This window comes from Haemaphysalis longicornis, unplaced genomic scaffold (genome assembly GCF_048455015.1).
Source record: "Haemaphysalis longicornis isolate Haplotype H1 unplaced genomic scaffold, Haemaphysalis longicornis Haplotype H1 scaffold_3, whole genome shotgun sequence".
NCBI classification, from domain to species: domain Eukaryota; kingdom Metazoa; phylum Arthropoda; class Arachnida; order Ixodida; family Ixodidae; genus Haemaphysalis; species Haemaphysalis longicornis.
This window is the reverse complement of record NW_027526335.1, coordinates 108,278,901-108,301,240: the sequence shown is the minus strand read 5'-3', so window position 1 is coordinate 108,301,240 and position 22,340 is coordinate 108,278,901. Positions and strand designations below refer to the sequence as shown.

The 22,340-nt window shown below is 49.2% G+C and overlaps 1 protein-coding gene across 4 annotated transcripts in view; it reads right to left on the bottom strand.

Annotated features, from left to right (window-relative positions):
* The window catches only part of Aop (ETS variant transcription factor anterior open), a 112,590-nt gene that overhangs the window by 5,667 nt on the left and 84,583 nt on the right, over positions 1 to 22,340 (bottom strand). For all 4 annotated transcript variants that reach the window (XM_077704013.1, XM_077704011.1, XM_077704010.1 and 1 more), the window contains 4 exons: positions 9,060 to 9,167; positions 5,796 to 5,921; positions 4,498 to 4,598; positions 2,935 to 3,141 (listed from right to left, as the gene is read on the bottom strand). In XM_077704013.1, coding sequence (XP_077560139.1) covers positions 2,935 to 3,141; positions 4,498 to 4,598; positions 5,796 to 5,921; positions 9,060 to 9,167 — 542 coding nt within the window. The remainder of the gene's footprint in view (positions 1 to 2,934; positions 3,142 to 4,497; positions 4,599 to 5,795; positions 5,922 to 9,059; positions 9,168 to 22,340) is intronic.

Below are 22,340 nucleotides of genomic sequence, written 5' to 3'. Positions count from 1 at the left end.
ATGCTTTCCTAAGTTGAAAAGCAAGCTTTATTTTCTGTTTTTGTCTCCTAGGTGCTGCGCCAATACACTTACGCCTCAGCTTCAACGATGCAAGGGAAGTCGCGCTGCCTGCATTTGAAACCGGAGTTTCGCAACCGGTGTATATTGCCATCAACCATGTATAAGTTTATTGTTTGTTTTTGCTGCCCGGCCACGCCCGGCTGTGTTATCTGCATCCCAAGCGAAGCGCGTCTTCCATTCTTTACTTTTATGCCGCATGGGCTATCATTCAGATAAGCAGACTGTCTCGCCCTAACGTCACTAGCCCAGAATGATCTTCTTTGATCTACAATGTTCTGGATGGAAATCGACGGTTCCAAAAACACTCGCGCCGAAAGATAAAAGCCTGCTGAGCAGACGCCATGGCGTTCCAATCGCCGACACCAGTTTACGCACGTCACTTTGTTGATTGCTGTATCGCCGCCTTGTATTCTTTGAGTTGTTATGGGAGCACAAGTTCCCTCCAATAAACTTGTTTTTCTTGAAGACAACTGCATCGTCTTTGGCAACGTGCCAATATTGAAGAACTCTGGCTAATTACCAGGCGAACGCATGGTGTACAGTCATACCTCGTTATAACGAAGTAGTATCGGGACAGCAAATTAGTTCGTTATATCCGGTATTAGTTGTAACAGTATAGGTGAAAATTGGCTATAACGAATTGATAATCTGGCTCATGCAAAAATAGTTCATACAAAATTGCATTTTTTAAGGTTTCAAACCCACTATAAATGCGGTAACCCTTACTTTTCTCCTTGCTGTATTTCAAGCTCTATGAACCAGAACACATGAAAATTACAAAAAAACATTGAATGAGTCAAGGATATAAGGCGCGTTCGTAGCCTCCCATTCTGTGTTGGCTTTGTGGCGCAGTGGGTAGAGCACCATGTACATTGCGTTCCGCCCGCAGGGTCGAGGGATCGAAACCAGGCGCCGGATAGTATTTTTTTATATGTAGTGTAGGGGGAGGGGTGCGGACTACGACTACGGACGTCAACGCGGGTGACATCGTGAGTTACTGAAATGCTCTGCATTTAAAAGTTTCCTTGACAAAACAGGCCGGGGTCTTTACTTAATGCTCACAGCACTATAACAGGATGAAGTTTTCCAGTGTCCACGAACAAAAGGGCCTTTATACTTCTGCAGTTTCGGACCACGGGGTTTTTCCCAGGTAGCTTCTCAGCCTCCTGGTCAAATATTTCTTCACTAAATCCGATATCACGGGCGGCTCTCATGGTTTCAGTTTCGTTATCTAAGAATAACTGTCATTCAAATAAAGTGTGACCAATTTAAGTTTGTATTCAGCTCGCTATAGCCGATAATTTGCTATACCATGTTCAACTATACCAGGTTATTTGCTACAACAGGTTATAACAAGGTTCAACTGTACCAGCAATTGCTGCGTCTAATCAGTACCTTTTTAACACTACGTGCTGCAGGAAACTGCCAAGGATCACATAGGTTCGTGTGCTTGCAACAAACTGGAGGACCAGGCATAAGATGCCTCTCCTTGTAACCCAATGCCCATTAGGAGATATGTCCAAAGACACATGCAAAGACGAGCACAGTAACGCTTCTGCTCAATGTGCATCCACGCAGCGATTTTGGGCATGACTGTTGTGTGAAACAGCTGTGGTGATGGAAAACGAGCAAAATGGAAAATAAATATATAATGTAACTATGTCCACAAAAACAACTGCATTTTGCAAGGGCATCTGGCGCTGAAGGTGAGAAACGAAGCCCCCATATGAAAAATTTCAGTGGATGTTGAAAATCCCGACGTGGTCAAAATTATTGTAGGGTCCTCCATAGTGGAGGACCATAACCCAGGTGCAACTTTAGCGAGTAAAACCTCCAAAATTAACAGCACCAGGTATGAAATTCTACTTTTATCTAAATAACCAGCCTTGTTCCCATGCTGCAGTTGCACAAAAGAAAAATCAGGTTGTTGATTGGTGCAGTTTCTGAAGGTATTAGAAATAGCACAAGACTTGGCCACAATAATGCAACAATAGTGCAACACTTGGCAACACATTGCAATTTTTGGCATTTGCAGTCATCTTGAAACCTGGCGAAAACAAAATTTCTGCCCAAGCACGAGGGTTTCAATTTAATATGTCTTGCAGTATACACCGATTCCCATGACAGACATGGTGGAAATTATATCTTATTACCACGGCCACATCTTCACTTATTTCCGTAAGACTATCCTCATCTACATGCACATGTCCACAGCGACTGCTCACCATATGTGTCTATCCTCTACTTCAGCATTTCTTCCTAGTCTGTGTTAGGTTGATCCTTCATCACAGCACTTTTACACCTCGCAGTCATTAACAAAATCCCTCTCCATAATACCCAGCCATTTCACTCAAACTGATTCAAAGGAGCTTCTCAGACTTGTTTCACAATTTAATTCTCCGCACCTATAAGAAGTATGCCCCCAACAAGCAGCATGCCAACGGCAGAACAGAAGTCCAACAGCACACGCAACAAAGCCACACAAAGCCAGTTCAAGACTAACAGCCAAGCCATAGCGAAAAGGAGCAACAAAAGTGATGGGCCCGACATGCACAAAACAGATAAGCACGCAATAAGTCGGAAGAGTTCCAGGAAGTCTTCTAAACGCGTAACAAACGCAGCAATTGACTCAATTTGCCGGTAGGTGCAACGGTACGAAAATTAACCTTTTGAAAACAGGAGTGCGCAAAGCCAACAGCCAAGCCACAGTGACAAACAGCATTTAGAGTGATGAGCACAACACAAAGAATTCAAGCGGGAAGCCAAACAGCAACCGTTCACCAATCCGGACAAGTTACAGGAAGTCTCCTAAAAGTGTAACAAACACAGCGGTTGGCTTGATTCGCAGGTAGGTGGAAAGGGAGGGAAACCAACCTGTTTGTCGACAAGGAGCGGTGTGGCTGTGAGTGCGGGAGGTGGGGATGAGTTCTTGATCGATCCGTGGCCATTGGAGGACGGAGTGCCGCTGCCGGCCTGCGATCCGCCGGAATCTCCCTGGACGCTCTCACCGCCCGAACTCGGGTCAGGGCTCAAAATCACCGTGCTGTCCACCTCAGCCGAGAGCGGGGACACCTGAAGGGGCTGCAGGTGCGTAAAGGAAATGTAAGCATTAATGCTATCCGGCAATATAACCAGTGACGAATTTGCAAACTTGTTGCACAGGCATGGTCACTTCTGAGCACCGAGACAATACAGAGAGACGCTCAGATACACGACAAGCGAGGACTTTGTTGCAACCCGACAAATTGCCTTTATTGATCAATAAACAAGAGCGCCTAAGGCTATAGTAAGATATGAGATCAATCTACCTGTGACAAATGTTAGCTTTAGAAGGTTTGTTTTTTGCAAACCCCACACCAGTGCTAGCAGAAGTCCTTACTACGCTAAGTCAACAATCACAAGTAGCATATCAATTAACAAAAGCAAATCCGTCTCCGTTTCCTCCACCTGTATTTGAGTATTAGTATTTACTGCTGTGCTATGTATTAACATTTGCTGGGTTGACCCATTTCATTTAAAATACCATATACAGTCAAAGCTCGATTTACCGAAATCCGATTTAACGAAAGTTCCAATTTAACGAAGATATCCCAATCACCCCTCAGACAACCATAGAGCCCAATGCTTTGACTAACTCGAAATAACGAAACCAATATCATTATCTGTCCCAGTTTAACGAACTTTGTCTAAAAAAAAATGCTGCTCAAAAAGTGTTCATGTATTGTCTATTTTGTAGAGAAAATGCCTCAAAATTGATTCATGGCGCGTCAAAGATCGTGGAGCAGCTTTGTCCCGCTTTTACGAAACTGCGCGGTGCAAAAGATGTGTAATTTTGAGTTCAATTCACCCGATGGCGCGCCAGCAGTAAAAAAAAAATTTAATTCGCATGTCATGGGTGGCACCTGCGCTGTTCAAATTCAATTATCATCATCGTTCGGTCTTTGGCGGTCGTATTTTTCAGGGTGTGCTTTTCTGTGTCTTTCACCATCGTTCTGTGAGTAGCTCCTGAGCTTATGCCCTTCTTTTACATCTTTCTCGGTTCAAGTTGTTAAGCCAGTCCGTCTAGCATTGTACTCATGAGCACAGAACTGGTCCGTGCAAGCAAGTGTACCGCTAAACCTTGTGACGAGGGTGTCAGGCATGGACCCTGCCGAAAAAACGGCTTGCTTTGGACGAGAAAGCGGACATAATTCGTGCAGTAACCAGTGACAAGACAAGACAGCGCCTTTGCTTGTCAATCTTTCTTGTGTCCCGTTTAAGCGCTGTTATTGTCTGTCAAGTATGTACCAACAAGTCCGCACTACAACGCTTTTTCAAAAGAAATGTGACGTGGCTGCAGCACATGGCATTCCAGCCAGTACTCTTTCTACAATATTGAAAAGGAAAGACGACATCCTCCGCGACAAAAAAGGGACACAGCGAAAGGCAGGCACCTACCTGGTTATAAGACGTCGGGTCCTGCAACAAGACTTGGCCAAAGCCCTGAATGTCTCGTGTGATGACTGTACTCCGCGGTACCGAGCCGTTGCCATGTGTACCTGATGGAAACGAAAGACATGAGGATTCACTTGGTTAACGTGTTTGCGTAACTGGTGCAACTGTAATTATCTGCAGGCAGCACGTGTAATTGCCCGTAACGACAACGATAGGACGGGCCTGACGAACTGATCTACTGGTCAGTTTTGCGGTCACATAAGTTAACAGGGTTCACCTGTGGCACAGCAAACTGACTTCCTCATATCCTTCCTATGTCTTGTTATGACAAAATGTGCAATAACTGCTTTTCTGGAAATATGAGCGTTCATGAAAGCACACCCCATGAATGGATACAAACTGTCTCCGGCTAGCTCAGACGTGGTTCGAGGTCTTATCCCACACTAAGCAACCGGTTTCTACCACCACTTGGGAGGCAACGCTTCCACTCGTCTTATGGGTATGCGAAGCAAATTGTGTCCACTCTGACCTTTGCTCGAACAACTTAGAACATCCTATTATTTTCCCCACCATTCCCACTACACTAAGTCCAATAATGCCGAATCTAGCTAAGCTTTCCCCTGCACAATACATCTTTTGACTTGTCACGCTAGATTAGCATTCATCTCAAAGTGTGATGTTGCACAAAATTTATTTCTCCTTCTAGCAATCCTCTTTAAAAGTTTCCGAAGCTTGGCGTCTCCTGCTGGCTCACACGAGAGGAACACTTTGTGCAGAATACTAGCCAAGTTTGGAGAGTGCGAAAAGAAGGGAAGATGCAATGCCACTCAGCATGATTTACTCTGGTAAAACAAGCAGCTTCTCTGCAAACTGCCGACACAACACAAGTCTGGCATCATGGGCCTTGCGGCGCTTCATGCACGAGGCTTGTCGTTTAGCTAAGCTCTGAAAGAAGAACATGGGGAAGAAAGGACAGAAAAAGGAGACACAGAAAGAGTAGAAGTGGTCGCAAGAAGGAGAAAATACCAGCCTAAAGAGGGAAGGATGCACAGGGTAGACAGTACTGAACAGCTCACCAAGAAACAAGAGGAAAAAGAAAAAGGGGAAGGCATTGGAGAAGAGGAAGAACAACACGAGGAGGACAAAGGCAAAAAAGGTGGGAGAAGGAAAGGGTGATGATGAAGAAAAGGAGGGAGAACGTGAGGCGGAGGGAGAATGGGAGGGGAAGGAGGAAACGAGATACAAAAGGAGGAGGAGGAAGAGGAGAAAGAAGAAGAAGAACAGGAGGAAGAAGCCCTCACCATTTGTGAGCCTCGCCGTGTTCAGCGCCCTGTGAAGCAGCAGCTGCAGGGCGTTGAAGAGGACATCCCCTGCCTTCGGGGCCCGCTCCAGGAAGTCCGCCTTGGAGAGCAGGCACAACGCCTTGCCTGCAGGTATGCAAGGGAGAAGAGAGAAGATGAACACAGCGATCGTGGCACCCTGAGTGGAGTAACACCAGTGCACGGTGCTAGTGTTACACTAAGCAGTTCAAATGTGTACACTAGTATGACATCAAATGTATGGAAGCTTCAGCACCACACTCCTGAATCGCACTGCGATTGAAATAAACATTCGTCTAATTGGTGTCGCTTTTATTTGCCTGCAGTGATCAAAGTAAATTTTGAGGCTCCAAATGTCTAGGCAATAGCTCACAGTTATTAGCAATGCCAGATATATTTCCCTAAGTTTTGGTTAATTATCGTAGGTAAACAGATACGACTAGGAGCAAAAAACTTTGTTGTAATAACAAATAGCTTTTTTTATTTATTTATACAGTCGGATAGCATTCAAAGAAACACCAAATGCCACAGGTTTTTTAAAAATCCATGTATTTAGCAGAGTTCCCGCACGTTATTTGAACAAGCACAATTTTAACATCCAATATGGTGCAAACATCGATTCAAGAAGTGCACCCCTTTCGCACTGAAAGCCGTTGTGACGCAGCCATCATTATTACACAATTGCAGACCTAATGTTGCACTATTTAGTGATCTCTCCACAGATTTTTTTTTCCAACATTGTAAAATATCAAGGAAGCTTTAATCAGAATCACAAAAATTCCGTGCTTTGTGTGGCTTCCTTTTAGGTTTTTAATATGAAAAAACCCGCCATCCTCAGTACACGAGACGTTCTTCACCTGCCAATTAATGAGTTCATTAAGAAGCGGAAAAAAAAATGTCTTGAATGCTACAAATAGTCACAAACAATTACCGGTTATTTTGCTAATACGAAACAAAGTTTATTTTAAGGCCTGCTTTTAGTTTGGACAGGCAGATCACCGTTTGCAATTGACTGAAGAAGGTATTTAATACATCGCATGTACGCGAAAACCCACAGGATACCGCAAGACGACAATGATGATGATAGTGGATGTGTCCGTAGCAAGGGGACGCTGCCGATTAAGGCACGGCAAAGCCAAAGAGATTAAAAAAAACAGAATTCTTAGCGTAGCTCTACACAGCAGCACAACTTTCTCATATCTTGATATCACAGTCTTCACCCCGTTCTGCCACCATAATTCCGTCGCACCTTTGTCACTTCAATGACGTCCACCTCTGTGGCGTTACCGCATTAAAAAAAAAAAAGGGGGGGGGGGGGCACAGTTTTCTGCCCTGCGATTAGCGCCACACGGACATAGAGGAGTATCGTATACTCTTTTGAACGATAGCTTGGCTGGAGGACAGCTTTCTAGACTTTCGAGAACAGTTTTCAAAATGGCCGACGCCATTTTGTGCCGAGCAGTGAAGCGTTGCATGCCTGCACAGGGGGCTTTCCTGCCCTACCCGCACGCCCAACGGCGGTGCGACCGCACCGGGGCCCTTGCGGAATTCGGGCCCTCTTGTACAGTGTCCTAAAACTATGGGGTGAAGTCAACGAAACTTCGCGCTGAAACTATGTCCCATGCTCGCACTGACACGTCATTTTCTTTACCAGGACCGTCGCAGCTGTTGCCTTGCCAACAAGAGGGAGAACGAGTTGTCGGAGTAACCGAAATTTCGGCCGGGAGGGCCAATTAAATAGGGCGAGATTTCGCCCACAACTGACATTGGACCGCAACACCTGCGACTGACAAGTTCTCGCGAGTGCAAATGACGCGATTTGTTTCAAGCAGCAACTAGTTCAAAGCTTATTTATGCCCACTGCAGGTCTAAAGGCCCGTTCACACCTGCGACGAAAGCGGCGCGATTTCTGTCGCGGCGACAAAAATTGGTCGAGACCAAACGACAAAAGAGATCGCCGGGCGATGAATGCGACGGAAAACGCGTAGTTTCGTCGCAAGTGTGCCTCAATGTCTCTCCCACAGACGTTAATGCGCTCCTTTTTGTCGCTGTTCGAATCTATTCTTTGCTCTCAGTGAATTTTCCCATCTCACCTCTCCGTCGAGTCATCAATCTCCTCCAACTTTCTAGTCCTGTCCCTCAGTAGCCATTCCTTTGCCCAGTGGCCAAATTCTCTAAAACGACGGGGCGTCGCTTTGAAACGACGGGGTGGCGCCATGCAAATGCATGTGTTCTGGGGTTGGGGCCGTCGCTTTAGCAAAGCTGTGCACTCAGTGTGAGCCGCAGAAAAGCACTGTGGCAAGGGCGCGAAGCGACAAGTGAAACGATGGGGGGCAGTGGGTGTCGCTTCGCGCCCTTGCCACAGTGCTTTTCTGCGGCTCACACTGAGTGCACAGCTTTGCTAAAGCGACGGCCCCAACCCCAGAACACATGCATTTGCATGGGGCCACCCCGTCGTTTCAAAGCGACGCCCCGTCGTTTTAGAGAATTCGGCCCCTGATAGTCCGTCGGTTGTCACTTCGCATGTCACATGTGGAGGCAGCAAGCCATCCGCAAACGAAGGCGCCAGTTTCAAAACCACGCGTTTTGAGTGGGCCCAATGAAGACAGCTGCGCGGCTTGAATGGAACGTGGACACAGGGAGAAGCGTCGCGCCAAGCAGCATCGACTGTTGCAACCGATTTCATACTCAAAACGGACGTTCTCAAGGAGATGTATCATGTACGCTTAAGGCCCGTTCGCATTCACACTTGCGACTGGAGCGACAAGAGGCAACGCGATTTCTGCCGCTCTTGTCGCATCGCACTTATTGCGGCAACAATGATTGGTCGAGACCAAACGGCAAGAGCGATGTGAGCGACGCGACAAGAGCGATGCATGGCGACTATATCGACAGAAAACGCGTCGCTTTTGTCACTCCAGTCGCAAGCTTGTGTGAACCGGGCTTCAGAATTCCGCCCAGCTAAGAGCGAAATACAACTCAACGGCAGACATCAAGGCCTATGTGCTTCGCGGTTTTTGATTGGCGTTAATTTTTTACAAAAAGATCATGCATCATGCAACGCATGCAAATGACCTTTTAAAAACAGCTAAGTCAGGGCACGATCTATGGACGAGCCATTTGCTTGAGAGAGTCCGACATGGAGCAGCCTTTTCCCTACCACCTAACATCTTGCGCATATAAATGTGCTTTTGTGTCCAGAGTAAAACGCCAACGATACGATAAAGGCAAGGGGAGCAGACTCACCGTTCATGTGGAAGTTCTCGGAGTCCGTGGGCACCAGGGAGAACTGTTCGGTGCACCACTCGAGCCACATGGACACGTTGTGCTTGCTCCACTGGCGCGGGTCGTTCCCTGGAAGCGAGCCACCGCACAGCACCGGGTTCATGGCAAAGCACTCGGCTCCCCGCGTCATCATCGCAGTCGGCAGCAAGAGCCCGCCCACAGAGACGTATCCGCCGCCGCTGCCGCCGCGCCACGCGTGGTGCGCGGCAAACATTCAGCGTACGGGCGGGAAACACAAGCGAAACTAGAAGACAACTACCGCGAGGTCAGCGCACCGAACCACACACGGCACAGCCCAGAAGACAACACTCGCCAATTTTCCACTTTGTTCTCGCAAATCCGGGACGCGTCAGTGATGTCTCAGCGCGGTAGTCCGCTGCCACAACGAAAACATGCCCACCCACAAGGTCAGCGGCACGACGGCGATAAAAAAAACTGAGGTATCGAAATGCCGATTTGAGTGCTTCGATGTGTCAGTCTCCAGCACTGCGGATTCAGGGACTAGAACCAGCCGAGCTGTACAAACAAACGCTCACTGCACAAAGTCGTCACAGAAGGCGGTCAGCTCGAAGACACCAAGTCGAAGACAATAGCATCGCCGGAAAGCCTAGTGAATACTCAATGAAAGTTGAAGTTCTCTTGCTACTGCTTGCAGAGGAAAGTTGAAGTTCTCTTGCTACTGCTTGCAGAGGCGCTGCGGCCACACTTGGTGCGGTGGTGTGCGCTGTATTCCGAAAAGGAGACCTTCTAAATTTTAAATCTTCTGGCCGCGCCAAGTTAGACTTCAATCAAACACGCAGAGAAAGAATGCGCGGTCACCGAAGCGACCTGCTGACACACACAAGCACACAACACGTCGCACGCTCGGCGAAAAGCCCCGAGCCGCCGGAGATGCTGTCGGGCATCCAAGACAAGACTACGGACGCCGCTCGTGGGAGGAGTAGTCACCGGCGCTGCATCCGAGACAAGTCTTGCGCCGAGAGTGAGAGGAGCCGATGCGAGCGGCCAACGGAGTTGGCAGCTATTTCCTCGGGGAAACTACCACACTAAACCACTGCCACCATCGTACAAGACGTGTTCGGTAAGCGGGCGAGCGTTTCCTTCCCCCAACCCCCGTCGTCTTCCTCTGCACTCTTGTTTTGCTGTTCTTCGCCGGCGACCTTACAACGTCGTCTCCTCCGCCGCGCTATTCCAACTCTTTCCTTCCAAAGAAGCAAACACAAAGAGAGAGGGAGAGAAAAGGCCCAGCTCTGTGCGTAGCCCGGTCACACAGCAGCACACAACGAGGGTGAAAGCAAGCCTTGGAACGCGAAGAACGGCGACGACAGTGCGAAGAGCGACGACGGTCATCCAGAAAAAGCAAGCAAGAAAGGAAGAACGGCCAATCTTCTGCCTCTCTTTTTTCTATCTTTTTTCCTCGAATTTTCGGACCCCTTTTCCTTTTCCTCGGCGGTGACCACCGGCCCATTCCTTCCACGAGGAAAGAAAAACACCCGATGGGTGGCTCCACCGAGCAGCGGAGAGTCCGAATAATGATAACGCAAAGACGGACGTAAAAACGTCAAATAAAATGAGCAGGATCGGAGGGGAAGAGGGCGAACGAGAGAGAGGAGGAAGCAACGAAGAAAGGTCGCCACGAGCGATGAGAGAGGCTTTGAAAAGAGAAAAAAAAAAAAAAAAAAAAGAACCGAGATGCCCACTTCCTCCACGCAGGAGGAAGTTGCGCCTTCTTTCTTGCTTACTTTTTCTCTTTCAACGAGCCCTTCATCCTCCTCTACTGCCCTCTCATTTCTCTTCGCTACTTTCGTTTTGACCATCGCCGTGTCCAACGCGCAGCCGAATCCTTTCTCTTTTTTTCTCCCGGAGCGGCCAGCCAGCACCATTGGACGCCGCAGCCAGTTTCAAGGCCGGCCCGACGAGCTCGGAAAGAATAGGCGGAAAAGGGAAAAGAAACTAAATCGAAGCGACAAAGTTAAGATCAAAGCAAACGAGAGGCACGTAGTGAAAGGGAGGAGAATAAAAATGGCAGACATGGGGGCGAGTTGGACGCTAGCGTCACCGGTATAAGCACCGGCGACTACGCATCGCCGCACCTCTCCAGCGCCTACAACAAGAGACCGTACAAACGCGCTCGCGGAACAACAATGACGTGTTTGCTGACAAAGATTGCGGCAGAGATGGCGAGAGGAGTTGCGCCTCATTGTTGGTTACGGTACTTGGGCGTAGGCAGCGTGCCCAGTGCCTGTGTAATCGAGGTGTTTAAAAAAAATGGTACCAGCTTGGTTCGCTTTGCACCGCCGCCCCCCCCCCCCCCCCCCAAAAAAAAAAAAAAAAAGGTTTGGTTCGAACGAAGCGCGGCATAGGGGCGGTATTCTCGGATTGTCAGTATATTTCTAGGGACCATAGTTTTGTAAACGTCCGTTTTGCGTCCGCGTTATTGTGACGTACATCCAGTTGTAGGCGGGATTTGGGTTGACTTTTGCGCAACTGTTCTTGTAAACACATTTTAAACGACTAAACCCATTTTAAACTATCTCTTGTGTGTTTATTGTTCCGCAGCGAAAACAACAAGGCGACGAAAAATCGTTTGTTCCAAATCGTCTGCTCCGAGAAGCCTTTGTAAGCCACCTTAGCCGCGGCTCATTGCTCCGCCGTGCTTGCCTGGCGTCCCCTTCAGCCAATCAGTGCTCGCTCAAAACGGACAATTTTGGAACGGATAAAAACGGGACAAAACACGAGAATACCGCCCCTGATTCGCGTCAAGAGGCGTTTCCATGTATCGCAGTTCTTGGCTAGCTTCCAGTTCGGTTTCAGATGTGATGATGATGATTATGGGGTTTTATGGCGCAAGGCCAACGAGGGCAAACAAGTTTCAGATGTATTTGCAATCCCACCAAACACGACACGCACTACCGTCGCTCGCTGCATAGTCTGCAAGTCTACCATAAGAGTTGAACTCTACGATGGTACGTACCAGAAAAACCGGGATTTTTCACCACTCTTCAGTGATGCACGGCTATTGATACTTTACTCAGAATCGAAGCACAGTAAGACAACTATCGATAGTGCACGTATTGCGAAACCGTAGGTAGATATTGATGATCGAGTAAAAGAAACTATTCATTCGCTGAGATCGATTCGCAACCAGGCAAACACAAAGAAAAGGAACCAAGGCACGAGCTCAGCATGTGCCGCAGCCTATGAGCAGCGACATGGAATTTCAAAGACAGAGCAATACAACTAGCGAGACTCGACGGCCGCTGAAAATCGACAGTTTATCAGCCCTATATATGATAATGTTCAAACACACACACACACGCGCACGAACTGTGGATTGTATCGACGGTAAATTTATCGGCATTTCGGCATCACTATATACGCTGCTCACATTGCACCGTACACATATCGCCCACTCTTGCCAACAAAGCTTTCCGTTTTGTGTCACTGTAAGAGCATACGAGCGGAGAATGCGGAACGGCCATGAGGGCTGGGCCGATCGAACTCCACTCGCGAGGCACGAAACGCCGGAGATGAGGTTCTTCTTGTACGGCTCATCCATTCGAAATTGAAATTGACAGAGATTCGGCAATGGCGACACCCCTGAACCGAAAAAGCGCCCTTCACAGAACTGCTTTCGAGCAAAAAAGAAAAAAGAAAAAAAAAAAACATTTATATTTCCAACATCAATACAAGTAATGCAATTTTCGTTAAAAATAATGCATGTAGGAAGTTTGAGTCCTTGAGGTATATCTTGTTGGGCAAGCGCGCGAGAGATTGCCACGGTACCCCAACCTATACCCAACCGCGGTATAGAGGCTTTTCGTACACAGGTATCATAGGTATATCCCAAATGAACACTCGCTTACGTGCGAAAACCGGCTCTCGCGTGTTCAACAGTAATGCTACAATAACGGTCTACGTTGCGCTGAATGTGCTAGAAATAAAGGAAAGAGAGGAAGAAAGGAAGATAAACTAATAAATAAATAAAATTAAAATATAAAATTCCGCGTATCTGCTCGATGGAAAGTATGTATGAATTTGATGCTAAAAAATGCTGGCCGAGCGCGGTGACATAGCGCGGACTGTATTTCCGAATGTCGGAACGCATACAGAACTTCCCCGTAAATTCGCTTGTTCAGTCCACAATGACAAGCGACTCCAGTGCGTTGTAGTGAAGCATACCCTCGAGAGATCCTCAGAAGTTCGCGGTAGAAGTTCTGATTTGTGCGGCAACAATTCGTGGCGCCTTACTTTACACGCATTTATATTTAATGTCCATTAAACTTCTACTGGAACGCTTCGCGATAGCCGGCTTCTCAGGATGGGTAGTCGAGCTTAGAGCACCGCGACGCGATCCATAGCGTGCTACATGAATAAAGTCATCGTGAAAATTTAAAACATAAGCAGCTAATATTTTTCAAGGGGCCCTGCAACCGGACTCACTAATCTCTCTTCCGTACGAAAGCTACAGCTGTTGCTTGCACTGCGGTACAACACGATGACAAGTCAAACAGTAGACACCTCCCTCAGCTTGTCTTCAAAATCCACGGAACGTTTATTTTTGCGCTACTCCTTAAAAAATGTACCGTATTTTCGCGCGTATAACCCGCCCTGCATATAATCCGCACCCTTTTTCAGCCCGCCGGGAAAGAAAAATTGACCACATCTTTCCGCGGGGGGAAACCATGGGGTGATGCGACGCATCTGGGCGGTGCTTGTTACGGTTGCGCCGACCATCGCGGTAGCAGACCTGTTAGTCTCCATTCAAATCATCGGTGGTCATCGGAGAGAGCAGCGCATGCACATGTGTTAACCGAGCGCTAACGCACAGCTGGCATGGCGAGGGGAGCGAGCGCTAACGCAAGATGGCGCTGTGGTGAGAGCGGCGTTACCGCGCAGCTGGCGTGGCGAGGAGAATGGGGGAGAGGCGTGCAGACTACGGATGGATGGAGGGACAAGGCGAGTCAAAGAGATGCGTCGCATCTAAAAAAAGTCCTCGCGTATTGCCCGCACATTAGGTACAGGGAAGGCTGCACCGAAGCTACTGCTCAAGCAACACACCGCATACTATAAGACAGAAAAAACGTGCATTTAGCAAGTAGAATACACTGACTGCAGGGCGAAAGTCACAGTTCACTAATAAAATTCAGTTAGATTGCGCTCGTCCTTGTTTTTCCCTCCATGTCCTTGTATGTTTTGCGCCATCGCTGCCATGGAAGGCTTAGTCAGTGTTACTGCGTAGGAGCTTCACAGCACAACGCGCATTGCCGTCAAGCTGCACTAAAGGAAAAACCCTGCGTAGTATCCGCACCCCTACTTAGCCAGTGAAATATTCGCATTTTTGGTGCGGGTTATACGCGCGAAAATACGGTAACCAAATACTTGTATCGCCAAACCGTTCACCCCTTTTCGATTCCTACAGTGCTGAGCATGAGTGGGATAAGAAAGCAACATAAACTTCGAGATGCAGCAATCCGTCACTTGGGACCGACCTTTTTTTTCTTAATGGTTGTGCGCAGAGCGTGGTAACACCACGCGAAAAGGCCGATACGCCCAAATGGGAGCCTCAGAAGCGCGTCGCAGCGCGATAGCGACGCGTCGAGAGCGCGCGTCCAAAACTGCCGGCGCAGTGACTTCGCTTCACCTTCGCGACGAATCCTGCCATTTACATGACGTAGGTTCGCTGCGATTCTGCCGCAGCCCGTGGCTAAAATCCTCGAAAGCACGGGCTTCCAAGAAACTATAGCTGCGCCCGCGTTTCCCTTTGAGAAACGACTTCTGCAAAGGGTTCGTAGCAAGTATCATCACGCGCAGTCGCAACGAAAATCGCGCGATCGTGACTTTCGAATCAAATTCGTTATCGAAATGCAGCGTTACCGCAGCACAGCGGTCCGTATAGGCTACAGCGACGGTTCATGGCCAAAGGCACAGCTCAGCCGTGCCGCACATACAGGCATGCATCCGCTGATAGCGGCACACGTATATTCCAGAGTGGCGGCCAGGGTGACTAATGAAGCACGAGAGGCTGCACAAGCGCCGTGACTCGGGTATTTACGGCCTCCGAACGAGTGCGGGAGAGAAAAAACAAAAAGGGAGGGACGGTCCGGCCGTTCGTTCGCTCGTCCTTGCTCACGGTCGTGTTGTTGTTCCGTTCCTGACCGCGCCTGCTCTGTGCGTAAACGTGGACGCAAAGTGGCCGGCTAGTTTTCAATGCTACCGCTAATGTGGGCGTTTAGCGCGGGAAATACAAAAAACAAAAAGCAACCGTAATAATGTGGGGAAAGGGCAGGCCCAAGCAACGAAGGAAAGCGAAAGGAATCAGAAAGCCAGAAAACGTAATAAATGTGATAGCACAGCGAGAGACACAAAGAAAGAGAGATTGCGGAGCATCGAGGGAGGAGGAGGAGGAGGAGGAGGAGGGGCGCCGATTCCGGCGAAAGGTGGAGACTAGTTTCCACGAAGAATGTTCGTCCTGGGCCGCATGACGTCAGAAGTGGGCGAACGGCCTAGCGGAGGCGGCGCGCTTGCCCACTGGGGTCGAGCGGTGAGGAGGATATGATTTGGGTGCCTAGTAGTACCTATGTTGAGACGAAATGGTTCTCCCCTTAGCGTAGGAGCCGGCCACGGCGGTCTCTTTAAACATCCCAAACGGAGGCTGGTGCTCGGCAGAAACGGGCCTGTTACACAACCCGTTCTTGTATGCGCAGGGGGCGAAGACTGCGGGAGGAGAGGAGAAGGAGGAGGAACCTTTTTTTTTTTTTTTTGATTGAGCAAAAAGGGCGAGGTAATGAGAGAAAGATTCTCAAAAAAAAAAAGCGCGGAGAAGAGATACGATGAGCGATCAGTCGTGTAGGTAACTGGGTATAACGGGACAACTTGGCAACAGCCGCATACACCGTTTGTGGCTACAGCCAGCAACGGAGAGGGAACCATGGGCGTTGTTGTGCGCGTCTTCGAACTATCTCCACGTAAACAAAGCTGCCTTAGGGGGAAAACGATCATACCGAACAAAGAAAACAAAAAACATTCCGCCCTAAACAAAGTGAGTTGGGAGGGAGGAGGAACAACGCCGGCGCTGCCACTTTTGCCGGCGTCACAGCCGCTGTTCAGCCAGCGGAAAAAGATAGCATGAGGGAGAGCGAACATAAAAGAGAGAAAAGAGAGAGGGGATAAAACAATGGGGGCGACAAACTGCACCCCGGCGGAGACCCCAAACCACGCGCCTAGAAGTGTGCTGTGACCCCTCCCTTTGTTTCCTTGCGCACTTTCCCCTCCGCGCGCACAACACGCGCACGGGCAGGCAGCACGCAGGCGCGTATATAATCATAGCAGAGAGCAAAAGCCGCTAAGTTCACCGTCCGAGCCGCCATTGTCGTCGCAAGGTCAGTGGCGTCACAATGCGAACGCTCTTTATTAAAGCGGCTGGATACCTGCGCGAAGGAGACGTCCGGAGAAGAGGGGGGCGGGTGTAGAGAGAGGGGGATGAACGACGTCTAATTTTCTAGGCGAGCTAAGGCACAACGACGCGCTGTCCTCGCCGCGGGGAGTGTGCAGAAAGTATTACGCACGTGCAGAGCCAAGCTACCAGCGTGCACCTGTCCAACAGCGAAGTAACGCAGGTCGCTTTTCCGCAGAGCAAAGCATGCCAAGGCAACGGCGTTCTGCCTTTCAAGCGGCTTCGCCGCGCAAAAGTCCACAGACGGCACTACTGCCGCGGCTGCGTCTTCGTTTACATTTGCTTACACTGCGACGGTTCATGGAAGCCGCTATTTTGTTGTTTATGCGTTTTAGTCGGTCAGTTAAAGTTACAGCGCAATAAAAACGCACACAAGTACAAGTAAGGGACATACGCAGCGTTGAGTAAGTCCTTTACTTGTCCTTGTGTGTGCGTTTTTTTGTTTTTTTTTTTCATTTGTGTCATTATTCACCTGGCGTAGCATGTTAGGCTATCTGCTGAACAGACCTCGTCAGCACCATTAAACTGCGTTCTCTCTCTCTCTCTCTCTCTCTCTCTCTCTCTCTCTCTCTCTCTCTCTCTCTCTCTCTCTCTCTCTCTCTCTCTCTCTCTCTCTCTCTCTCTCTCTCTCTCTCTCTCTCTCTCTTGTGTGTGGGAACCAACGAGCCCAGACGTCAACCTTACTTAGTCGGTCAGCTCTGGTAGGCATAGCGCGTCCCCCCTGCTCTGCGGCTGCGCGCGACTGACGTCGTTCCGAATGCGAATCAAAGACAACGCGTGTTACGGCATTTCGGCAGCAGAAGTTAGTTCAAAGATGCCGCTTCGCTGCACTTTCGGTGGTGGTGTTAACAAACGACCCTGTCGAAGTTAACGGCGAGGCCGTACATGCGGCAATTTTCAACACTGATAAACGCCAAAATGGCCGCCGTTGCTGACTTCCGTGCCTCAGTGGCGGCACTCTAATACTACAGTGTACTAGAATTCTAGTACACTGTACTAATACCTTATCTATTGGCACTATACGCTCGGCTTCTCTGGAGGAAAATGCTGGGTCCTGCTCAGCCTGACGCATCAGCTCGGCGTCTTAGGCCTTGGAGCCTTGGCATTTTTGCCCACGGAGATGATCGTTGAAGTAGAGGTATACAGATTCGCTGTAAAAAAAAAAAAGAAGGAACGGCACGGCAGCCTCTTCCACAGTTACGAATTTAGTGCTTACGTTCAAAGAGCTCTGACCTGCTCTTGAAGATTGTTCCTTCACTCAAGGTCAAGAGGTTTCCTGAACCCTGCGACCGTGAAGTGCCCTAAGAAGCGCGAATGTTTTTTTGTTTTTTTTTTCTCCATTGAAAGCTTCAGGCAACAAGATGCATGGAGAATACACACACGTGCCTCTGCAGCGGGTGTGTGCGCTCGCGTGTGAACAGAACGTATGCAGCGCCCAACCTCCTTCCCAGAAACCTCTGTCCAGTCCAGCCTAATCAAGCAGCTTGGGCTACTAATGGTGATAGAGCTTGTCACGTATACACGCTTGCGCAACGAAATCCACGCAGCGGTCATGGCGGCGAGCTTCACTCCTCGTTGCAAACACCCTTTATTGCGGCAACCTTTGCCGGGTTTGTCGGACCGAGGAAAATTCTTCTTTTCCGAGTATCGATTAACTCGGGCAAACGAAGTGTCTCTGCGGCCTTATCAGGCGTAAATAGAAGCTTGCCCTAGAGCACCTAAGGACGAGCGTCGTCAGGGGGAGAGGCTGGAGCAAAGCCAGGGGGAAAAGCGCGACAAAACGTCCTTATTTTCGGGTCGATTACTGGAAACGCGATGGGAAAACGCGATAGTCAAGGGGGGAAAAGTGACCGCCGTACGTCGCCGAGTTCTGCTATTCGCAAAACTGCGATAGCGTTCCGAGCCCCGATTGATTTCCAGTGAAACCGATACGACACAGTGGCCGGAACCGACAAAGTGAGAGGAGGAGAGAAATATACAACGATCTGGCGCCTACACAGCAAAACCCGAGAAAAGTAAGGTCAGAACGAACCGAGAAAAAAAAAATTCGTTGGGTAAAGATTTAAACAAATAATTGTAGGGGCTTAACGCGCCGAAGCTACCCCGGTCTATGAGGCGCGCCGTAGTGGAGGGTTCCGTATTAATATTAACCACCTTGGTATCTCAGCGTGCACTCAAATATCGACACGCGTGCGTTTTCGCGTTTCGCCTCTATCTGAAAAGCGGCCACCGCGGTCGGGTCCGAACCCGCGTCCTTGGGCTCAGCAGCACAACAACTTAGCCACCGAGCCACGGCGGCCGGTGAATGTGTACAGTAATGAGCAAAAGTTTACAGACCACGAAAATGGCAATTTTAGGTTATAGCTCTTCCGGTAGCAGCCCACAAACCGTGGTATGCATGTGACATGTCGTGTGATTACTAAAGTATTGCGAAAACACCGCACATAATACCCCGGGTTGCCGTGCGGCAGGGATATAACTCAAAATTGCTACTTGGTCCGTAAACTTTTGCGCTTCACGGAACACAAGGCAGTATTGAGAGGATATGACAGGACGGGCAGTCAGGCCCCAAGCGAAACTTCGTCCGTTATAACGTGTAACACGACTGCGAACGGTATTCTCACGCATACGCCTCGTATACACCTGCAGTTGCGGCGGCGGCGACTAGAAGATCCCTCCCCCCAACCGAGAAAAAAGATTACAGACTCGATTAACGAGGATGTTGGCCTGTCCCAATGCCATAGATGGCTGCACACTGCACCGAGCTGTAAAATTAGTATTCCCACCGGTGCGCCCGTCCCCTTCTTCGCTTCTTTTTTTCTTCTTGTTCTCTCGGAGGAGGAAAATCCTAAACACGTCGTGCGGGCGACGATCGAGGTCGCGAGCTCCGGCGGACGTTGTCGCCCGCTACACTACACAGCTGGCTAACTGAACACACAAGGCACGCGCGCTGTCGGCTCCGGGCGCCGCCAGATCGCGGCACTCCCTCCTCCGGCCGGACGGCTCGACGAGCGCCAGACGAAGGCCTTGAGAGAAGAAGCCAGCGCAGCGAAAAGGAGCCAAGAAGAAAGAGGCGATGAGACAGGCTCGCGGCGACAACCCGCTATGCATCCACTGAGCGGCAGTGACTGACCTGAACCAAGGGCGACCGCGTGTTTAAATCACGCAGCGCGGGCTCATCTTAGGGGAGAGAGAGAGGGAGAGTAACAGGACGTCTTTCGCGCGTCCGCCTATTTCTTTCTCCCCGTGCACGATTAACGGCCGCCGCGTGTCGTCTCGTAGAGCAGTAATTAAAAGAGCGCGCACACGAAGCCTCGCACGTGTAGCGGGCACGAGGCTGTGGGGATCCAAGTTCGGGGCTTTAACGCGCCGAAGCTACATCTCAGCTACAAGGCGTGCCGCAGCGGAGGGCACGGGATTAATTTCGACCACATGGGGGTCTTTAACGGGCGCCGAAACCCCGATACGCGGGCGTTCTCGCATTTCCCCTGCATCTGAAAGACAACCACCGCGGCCGGGACGTAATAAACGGCGTCCTTGGGATTTCGGTCTATTTCGATCTTTATCGACATTTCTTTTCGATCTTTTTTGTCATTTTTTTCGGCCTTTTCCGAACATTTTTTTCGGTCTTTGTAGACTTTTTTTCTCCGTCTTTTCCGTCATTTTTTTTCGGTCTTTTTCGACATTTTTTTTTTCGGTCTTAGCCACTGAGCAGCCACGGTCGGTAAGACTGTGGAGTCACGAAAGTCATCATCGCTTTGCTCGAATTCGACTTTTCGACATTTTTTTTTTTCGCTAGTCGACGTTACTACTGCTTGCCCCCCCCCCCCCCCCCCATCTGTGACGAAACGCGCGAAGCGTTGGGAGCTTCCCAACGTTTAACGCCAGCTCTCCGGTTTTAATCCCCGTAGTGCCGAGCTTGAGATTACTGGTTCTGTAGTCGTGAACGAGACATTATACGCGGGCTCGATTGCAGGTGCAAAATCAAGCGACTTGCGATCGATAACAGCGTGTGCACAATGTTCGCAAGTATAGCGTGGGAGCATGCCCGACTTTTCTTTATGGTGCGATTTTGGGGGAGAGGTACACTGTTTTACGGTGACAGCAAGCAGATGAAGGCCATTAATGACGCTTACAATTCGCGGAAGCCCACACTCACCTAACAATGCACCTACTTTGGTCAGTTACAACTTTGTGCCGCCAACATCTCGAAAGGAATCTATCAGGCAAGTGAATTGTAGCACTACCTTTGCGCAGTGCACTGCCTATGATACTTCCCCCAGATCCAATGCATTCCAAACCTTGTCCTTGACTGATTCCAGTTCTGTACTGTTAAAAGCTGCTGTTATAACAAAACATTTTTTTTTCTTAAGCGAGTATAAAACCCCGTATGCGTATGCTCGCTGTCTCAGACCTAAGAATCATTACGTTACACTCCGATGCAATACAACCTGCAGTCGAATACTCCGTAACTATTATGTCCCTGCAATGTTTAATGTACTTTCCCGGCGCTTTCAAGATATCGAGACGGAATATAGCCTCAGAAAGCCACTTCGGCGCATTAACAAGTAGCCGGCTTCAGGTGAAGTTTTCAAACTTTTGTTTCAGTATTATTTGCAAGCCAATTACATTAGTTACTGGTGGTTTTATCGCTGGGTTGCATCTACGCCACCAGTGAAAGTATTAATATTTTATTTATTTAAAAAATGAATTCTCGGTGTTATCGAGGCGTGGAGTGTGATGTGATTGTCATCTGCTCTTGTTGGAAGTAGGCCTGTTCATGATCGTCCATGGCCCCCCGCCTTCGCCGATGGGTTTCGCAAAGCGGAAAACTTCGCTCGGGACTTTACACGGGGGCGGGAGCGCACGTACCGCAATGCGGGTTTCTGTGCTCGTCTCTCTTTCACTCTTCAGCGTCACTGGAATTCACATCCAAGCCACCGTAGCACGCGCAACAGCTTACAGATCTCGCTCTTACGCTCAGCATGTCGGCGAAACCCGCAGCAGCCTGGCACGCGGGCGTTCTCTTTACGAGCAACACCTGCAGGGACCAGCTTTTGTGTCTAAATTATCTTGTTTTACCTCGCGGCCCTCTTTTCCTCGTAAGTTAGCTTTCCACCATGATTACTGTGCTCGCAGTGAAGTATCCTTTACAGGCTCACAGCACGCACGCCGGCGCCAAACCCTAATACAGTAAACCGTTCTTTAACGAAATCTCGCTTTATTCGAAGTATTTATTGGTCCCCAACGCAGTACACTGAGAGATAGCCATGTCCGCCTACAACGAAGTATCGCTTATAACGAAGCCAATTTCCTATCCGAAGGACTTTGTTATAACAGTGGTTTGGTGTACGTCTGCCACTAAGCAGTGCCGTGAAAAAAGTGTACAGACAAAACGATGTCTGGAGAACTGCGAGTCGTTCAACTTGTCGATAGGCACATACGGCTCTCATACACATCCACTATTATGTACATACCAAACTGGACACTGCCCACTTTATGACTTTACAACTTCTCGAAATTTGACGTACAGCCTCCGACCGATTTTTCGGACCTGGAGGGGAACGAAAAATAGTCCGAATAAAAGAGCAGCCCGAAAATTTCGTGAGTCATTACGGACAACTGACGGTTCCTCGGGAAAGTCCGAAATATCCAGCAAGTCCGAATTTTGGGAGTCCGAAAAAACGGTCGGCTACTGCAGACGGCAGCCCAAAATTGCCCAAACACACACCTGAGCGCCTTGTGGCCTAGGTGTAGTTTGTACCGGATAGATACCCGCATTTGAG